This window comes from Nicotiana tabacum, chromosome 22 (assembly GCF_000715075.1).
Source record: "Nicotiana tabacum cultivar K326 chromosome 22, ASM71507v2, whole genome shotgun sequence".
Classification (NCBI taxonomy): Eukaryota; Viridiplantae; Streptophyta; class Magnoliopsida; order Solanales; family Solanaceae; genus Nicotiana; species Nicotiana tabacum.
This window is the reverse complement of record NC_134101.1, coordinates 220208564-220216434: the sequence shown is the minus strand read 5'-3', so window position 1 is coordinate 220216434 and position 7871 is coordinate 220208564. Positions and strand designations below refer to the sequence as shown.

Here is a 7871-nt window from a genome sequence, read left to right as displayed (position 1 = left end):
AAATTGCAGAAGATTCTCTTCCGATTTCAAACTATAGAATTCAACATTCTCATCCAAAAATCGACATAGATTTGCAGTAAGTTATACTTTTATGTGTTTCTATTGATTTTTATTTCGACATAGTTATACTTTTACAATTTTTATACAGTAAGTAGAAATTTGATTTTTTGGAATTTCTAGATTGATAAAGTTAAGGACATCGCGTCCCGTGATAATTCTATAAAAATTGAGCACATAATATTAAGGACAAAGTGTCATGATTTTGCAAATTGAATTGAAAAAGTTAAGGACACAATGTCCTTAACTTTGTTGATGTTCTTCTGTATATTAAGCACATATTGTCATAGATTTGCAAATTATTTTGAAAAAGTTAAGGACACTTGGTCCTGAACTTTGACTTACATGTTCAATATTTAAGGACAGTTGGTCCTTAACTTACAATTATTAGTTAAAAATTTAACGACAAGTAGCCCTTAACTTCAAGTTTCAAGTTCAAAAGTTAAGGACATGAGTCCTTAAGTTTGACTTGCAGGTTCAAAAGTTAAGGACATGAAGTCCTTAAGTTTGAATTACAGGTTAATTCTATAAAAATTGAGCACATAATATTAAGGACTACCTGTCCTTAACTTTGAAAATTGAAACTCAAACTTGGTCTTGAACTTTGACTTACATGTTCAATATTTAAGGAGAGTTGGTCCTTAACTTACAGTTATAAGTTAAAAAGTTAAGGGCAGGTAGTCCTTAATTTTGGGTTTAAAGTTCAAAAGTTAAGGACAGGAGTCCTTAAGTTTGACTTGCAGGTTCAAAAGTTAAGGACAGGCAGTCCTTAAGTTTGAATTCCAAGTTCAAATGTTAAGGACACTTGTTCCTTAACTTGGTCTTGAACTTACAGTACCTGTTCTTAATTATACAAGGATTGCATTATAAAATATGTCCTGAGTTTCCCATTCTCTTGACTTGCAGGATGGAATCAATATGCATTATAGTTGCTTTTACTGGTAGATGGGCTGAAGACTATAAATATCTTGATCATCAAACAAAGCTTGTTCTAATACCTGAGGCAATTCGGTTTGAAGATTTCATTAAACAGATCTTTGAAGTTATTGAATTGGATAGATACAAGTTTGAAGCAGTGATATGGTTTGATATCAACCTTGGAACAAGCAAGGGAATGCTTGTATCCAAAGATTTAGATCTTCACACATGTATAGAGTTACTAAAAACTCATTCACTCTTCAAGGGCTGTCTTTTCATTATTGATATTTCGGAAAGAGTTTTTGGATCAACAAGCAACGAACATGTCAACACAGAAACTCAACATGACAATCAAAACAAATGCCAACAAATAATGGAAATAGATATGGTTGAAGCTCAAGCAATAACTGAAGAGGTGCTTCAAACACATGCCAACAGAGAAACTCAACATGACAATCAAAATAAATGCCAACAGATAATGGAAATATATATATGGTTGAAGCTCAACCAATAACTGAAGAGGTGCTTCAAACATTTGATTCTATTCAAGTAGAAGGACAAAGCATTATAGAGATTGACAACGAACAAGCTTTGGGTGTTCAAGTCTTAGAGAATGCACCAGTAATCGAAGAAGTTGCTGAAAAAACTTCTACTCAACTAACTAGACGAAGATCAAATTTGAAACAAAAAGAATCCCCAACTACGATATTAAGAGAAAATGCTTCGTTGGATGAAATAAAAGTGGGATTAGTATTTGACAAAAAGAAGAGTATAATTAACTATTTTTCGAATATAGCAATTAAAGGACATTTTGAATTCAAGGTTGTTAGATCAAGCTCAACAAGATACTTGTTGAAATGCAATGATGATAGATGTGGTTGGTGTGTGTATGCTTTCAGAATTAAAGATTCAACACTTTTCAAGATAGTAAAGATTGAGAAAAAGCACGACTGCTCTGTTAACACTATGAAAGTTGATCAAAGGCATGCAACTTCAAAGTTGATTAGTGGTTACATTATCGACAATCTTCGAGACCCAAGGTTTGAAGTTACACCAGCTTTTGTCATGGCAGAGATGCAAAAATTGCATGGACTAGATATTGGGTATCACAAGGCGTGGCGTGCTATTCAACTTGCTTCCGCTTTAATAAAAGGAACTCCCGAAGAGAATTATGAATTATTGTCTTCATACTTGTATATGATAACAAGTAAAAACCCGAGAACTTATACTAACATAAATATAGACGACAACAACAGGTAAACAATCAAAAAAAAAGTTTATTAGTACGTTTTATAAAATTTGGGACATGCTGTCTTTAACCAGTTAACTTTTGAGTTGTAACCAGAAGTTTAGGACTGGTTGTCCTTAACTTTTGAACTTGTAATTCAAACTTAAGGACTGCCTGTCCTTAAGTTTTGAACTTTGAATTCAAAGTTAAGGACTGCATGTCCTTAACTTTATAACTTGAAACTCTAAGTTAAGGACTGACTGTCCTTAACTTTTAACCTTATAATCTGAAGTACAGGACTACATGTCCTTAACTTCTGTTAACCTTGTTTTATATTGTATTTTCATGTTTCTTTATATGTTTTATGCATATAGATCATCAATATCTGGTTGGAATCATTGTAGACCAGTGATCGCCGTTGATGCAACTTTTTTGAAGTCAAAATTTCGTGGTGTTTTAATGATTTCAGTCTCAAAGGACGCAAATAACCAAATTTTTCCACTAGCCTTTGGAATAGCAGAATCTGAAAATAACAATTCCTATGAGTGGTACTTTAGTCAGCTTCGCAATGAAATTGGGAGCCGTCAGAATTTAATTTTTTTATCAGGCAGGCATCAAGCTATTGCATATGGCATTGCAAAGGTATATCCTGAAAGCCATCATGGGATTTGCATCTATCATTTGGAGTAGAACCTAAAGCGAAGGAAGATGAAAAGTGAGGTCATAAAACTTTTCAAAAGTGCTGCAAGAGTATACAGGTGCAAAAAATTTAATCTATACATGTCAGATATAGCAAAAGTAGATAAGAAGACTTATGACTACTTGATAGAAGAACCACCGGAAAGGTGGAAACGTTCTTGTAGTCCACGACGAAGATATAACTTGCTCACAACAAACATAATTGAGTCAATGAATTCTGTCCTATTAGAAGCAAGGGAGCTGCCTATATTAATAATGATGGATTTCATTCAAGTGAAGCTACAACGTTGGTTTGATGAAAGAAGAAATGAAGCAGAAGGAACTTTTTATGATGTTTCTTGTTGGGTAGAGGAGGAATTAAAGAAAAAAATAGATTTAGCATTTACTTTTAATGTAAGTATTATGTTCTATGTTTAGCTTATGATTTTAATATAATTTAATATAACGTACTAACTTATAATTTTTCAATATTGCAGGTCTTCCCTGTTGATTCATGGCCTTCTAGAGTTGAAGAAGAAGGAATAACTTTCTTGGTGGACTTAAACAAAAGAACATGTGATTGTTTTCAGTTTCAATTTGATGAATTACCATGCATACATGCAATTGCAGCTATCGAGAAGAGAAACATCAAGAAGTCCAACTTTTGTTCGCACTGGTACTTAAAGGAATCTTGGATGAAAACATTTGAAAGACAAATACATCATGTAGGACATACTGATTCTTGGATTGTACCAGAGAGTGTTAAGTCACAAATTGTTAAACCTCCAGATTTCAAAGTGCCACCAGGTAGAAGGCAGAAGAAAAGGCATATTCCAACTACTGAGTCATCAAAAATAACATTCAAATATGGTCGTTGCAGAAGAATTGATCATAATAGAACAAGTTGTATATATTCTCCGACGGTCCATCAATTTTCAAGAAAGCATAGAGAATAGTAGATATATCCACTTATGTTTATCGACTCTTTTAAGTTTTTGCTATAAATTGGATTCATTTGGATTATTCTTATTTGAGCATATGTCTGAATATTTAAAATTTCTTTATGCTTACCTTCTTTTTATTTCTTTTGAGTTCAAAGATTAAAAGTTAAGGACAGGAGTTCTTAACTTTGAGTTTCAAGTTCAAAAGTTAAGGACATCCAGTCCTTAAATTTGAGTTACAGGTTCAAAGGTTAAGGACAAATAGTCCTTAACTTATAGTTCAAAGTTCAAAACTTAAGGACTGTTTGTCCTTAACTTTGAGTTTCAAGTTCAAAAGTTAAGGACAGACAGTCCTTAACTTATAGTTCAAAGTTCAAAACTTAAGGACTGTCTGTCCTTAACTTTGAGTTTCAAGTTCACAGTCCTTAAGTTTGAATTACACATTCAAAAGTTAAGGACAGGCAGTCCTTAACTTTGAGTTCAAAGTTCAAAGGTTAAGGACTATCTGTCCTTAACTTTACAAAAGTTAAGGACAAGAGTCCTTAAGTTTGACATACATGTTCAAAAGTTAAGGACAGACAGCCCCTAAGTTTGAATTACACGTTCAAAATTTCAGGACGGGCAGTCCTTAACTTTGTGTTGAAAGTTCAAAAGTTAAGGACAAGCAGTCCTTAACTTATAGTTCAAAGTTCAAAACTTAAGGACTGTCTGTCCTTAACTTTGAGTTTCAAGTTCAAAAGTTAAGGACAGGCAGTCCTTAACTTATAGTTCAAAGTTCAAAACTTAAGGACTGTCTATCCTTAACTTTGTATTTCAAGTTCAAAAGTAAGGACAAGAGCCCTTAAGTTTGACTTGCAGGTTAAAACGTTATGGACGGATAGTCCTTAAGTTTGAATTACACGTTCAAAAGTTAAGGACAGACAGTCATTAACTTTGAGTTCAAAGTTCAAATGTTAAGGACTGTCTGTCCTTAACTTTACAAAAGTTAAGGAAAGGAGTCCTTAAGTTTGACATGCAGGTTCAAAAGTTAAGGACAGACAGTCCTTAAGTTTGAATTACATGTTCAAAAGTTCAGGACATGCAGTCCTTAACTTTGTATTCAAAGTTCAAAAGTTAAGAACACTTGGTCCTTAACTTCGAATTTGAAGTTCAATTACACTTAGTCATGAACTAATACTAACAAACTCAATGGACAAATCAACACTTGAGAGAAACAAATAAATTAATAACATAATGCCTTGATATTACTTCTGAAATTGTAATTTTGCATAGCTGTGACAAAAAATTATGCTACGCAAACAAAATATATGTGCCTTTTGAGGAATTTACAGAATATTTCAGAAGTTTTCTGAACTTGCAGAATTCATATGGATTCTTTACAGCAATTTTATACAAAAGATCAACCACAACTAACTTTCTTTACAACTAAACTACAACTCATTTGGACAACAAGTTTAATTTTCACTCTCATAATCATCGCCAACATTTTTTGGTGGTGTATCATAATCAGAATTTCTTTTCCACTCACCATGTGCCCAAATATTTGCGGCAAGTTCTTTTCTAATGTCTTTTATGTCTTCAAGTTGGAATTTCTCCACATCCTTTCCAATCATCAACAACTCCACATATTTAATAAGGAATGCACCATAATCAGTCCTAAGAAAAATATAAGATATGCAGTGAATTAAACAATAAATCTAAAGTACATATAAATAATATAACAAATAACAACAAGTACGATCTAGTTTGGTGTGGTGATCTTTGCCACTTAATATCAAATTTATTGAAGGCATTTCCAAAAGACTTGTGATGTTTGTCAAACTATGAGAACTTTAGCGAGTGGGGGATCATGCATGCATACATTTCCATGTGATTCATTCCTGCCTCATATGGCTCACTATATATGGAATCGTATACATCAATCTTTTTTTTATTCAAGTCCAATACCCCAAAAGAAAGTGTGTCACAGCATTATCATCTTCTGAAGGAAGCCGACATGGAAAAAAGATTTTGTCAACCTCTGTCCAAGCAATTCCACATCTACGACTGTCCCACCACACATATGGTGTCATAAACAACTGATTATCACCAGCACACCAAAAGTCATCAGTAGCATCTTCATTGAAATATTTATACAAAAGCACCATATAGTTATCAAAAATAATATCAGTAGTTGTGCAACGAAAAGGATGATCGCGAGGGTGGTAGCACTCCTTCTTTCTCAGATAATATAGGGCAATGTCAACATGCTTCATAAAAAGGCAAAAAATAAAACAAATCTGTCAGTCATAAAATAATTAAAAAATGATAAATTAAGAATAAAGAAAATAAATGCCTTGCGAATTATCTAACCTTATCATCAAGTACAAAGCTACTATCTGAAATCTTAAGGAAGAACATTCTACTACTGATTTTTTGATGATACAATTTGTATGGATTCTTTCTCACACCATTATCATCAGCATATATATCAGTTTGTCCCATGAAAATTTTGAAAATATCAAAGTTAGAAGTTAGTCCTGAACTTAGCCTTTCAAGTTGAAAAATTAAGGACATGCAGTCCTTAAATTTGAATTACAGGTTCAAAAGCTAAGGACACTTGGTCCTGAAGTTTGAGTTTCAAGTTCAAAAGTTAAGGACACATGGTCCTGAACTTAGACTTACAAGTTTAAAAGTTCAGGATATTTTGTCCTAAACTTTGAGTTCATAGTTCAAAACTTAAGGACTGTCTGTCCTTAACTTTGAGTATCAAGTTCAAAAGTTAAGGACAGGAGTCCTTAAGTTTTACTTGCAAGTTCAAAAGTTAAGGACATGCAGTCCTTAACTTTGAATTACAGGTTTGAAAGTTAAGGACACATGGTCCTGAACTTTGACTTACAAGTTCAAAAGATCAGGACACTTAGTCCTGAACATTGATTTCCAAGTTGAAAAGTTAAGGACATTTGCTCATTAACTTTGATTTTCAAATTCAAAAGTTAAGGACACTTGGTCCTAAACTTAGACTTACAATCACAGAAGTTAATGACACTTAACTTTAGCAATTTCAATATCAATACTGAAATACATTAAGGGACTTACTCTTTTTTGCGACCTCTCCTTTTCTCCTTGCCCAACCACACAATGAATTTCTTCAATAATTTTGCATCATCTGTGGCATAATGAAAAATACACCTATGAGTATATGTTGATTTTATCCAGCCTGAACTCTTGGGAGTATTTTGATTGTCTGCCATCGATGTTCCTATTTTTCTTTCCTGATTAAAAGGAGATTTCAGTTACCAACTAAGCTTCTTGTTCCTTTTACCTCGACCAAGATCTTCTTCAACATTTCCTTCAACCTCCATAGATAAACCCCCATCAATGCTCATTTGTGTACTTGGAGGAGTAAGAGTAAGAATAGAAAATGACGGACCATCATAACCAATACTATCTCTCTCTCTCTCTCTCTCTATATATATATATATATATATATATATATATATATATATATATGTCACGACCCAAACCCCGATCCAGTCGTGATGGCCCTCTCGTGAAGAAAATACCAGCCAACTAACCCATTTCGCCTTTTCAGAATAGTTAATACTAATAAACAGTTTTAGAATAATTAAATAACCACAGTCTAAACAAAAGATTTCTTTATTAAGTGCGGAATACAACCCAAAGACAGCCCAAACCAGGGTGTCACAAGTCACGAGCATCTATTAGAGTATAAATACCACTACACGGTCTAAATTATACAAAACATGACTGATAAACAAAATGAAGAAATGTGGTGTCGTGAACGCTGGCGGTCACCTTGCTAAACTCCGATAACTCAGCCTTCGATTAGCTCAAAACCCGCTACCGGGCATATAAATACCTGCATCTGTATACAAGGTGCAGGGAGTAATGTGAGTACTCCGACTCAGTGAGTAATAAAGGTAAATAATAACTGAGTAGTAAGAAATCACGTAAAACAAACCATCATGTTGTATAGAGCAGTGTAAACCCTTTGAGAAAAACGATGAAGCTGTGAAATCTTTAGAAAACATGTTAGCTCATTTTAA

At 33.4% G+C, this 7871-nt stretch overlaps 1 protein-coding gene across 1 annotated transcript; it reads left to right on the top strand.

Moving 5' to 3' along the window:
* The first annotated feature begins 1440 nt into the window (after window positions 1-1440).
* On the top strand, window positions 1441-2893 carry LOC142176285 (uncharacterized). The gene is made up of 2 exons (XM_075243415.1): window positions 1441-2231; window positions 2578-2893. Exons 1-2 carry the CDS (start codon window positions 1441-1443, stop codon window positions 2891-2893), a joined length of 1107 nt encoding a protein of 368 aa, XP_075099516.1.
* The last annotated feature ends 4978 nt before the right edge of the window (window positions 2894-7871 follow it).

Bases quoted from the DNA above. Each gene is read 5' to 3' on its own strand.
- LOC142176285 (XM_075243415.1), top strand. From the start codon at position 1,441: ATGCCAACAGATAATGGAAATATATATATGGTTGAAGCTCAACCAATA. The intron at 2,232-2,577 runs GTAAACAATCAA...TTATGCATATAG, and splicing joins AATATAGACGACAACAACAG to ATCATCAATATCTGGTTGGA.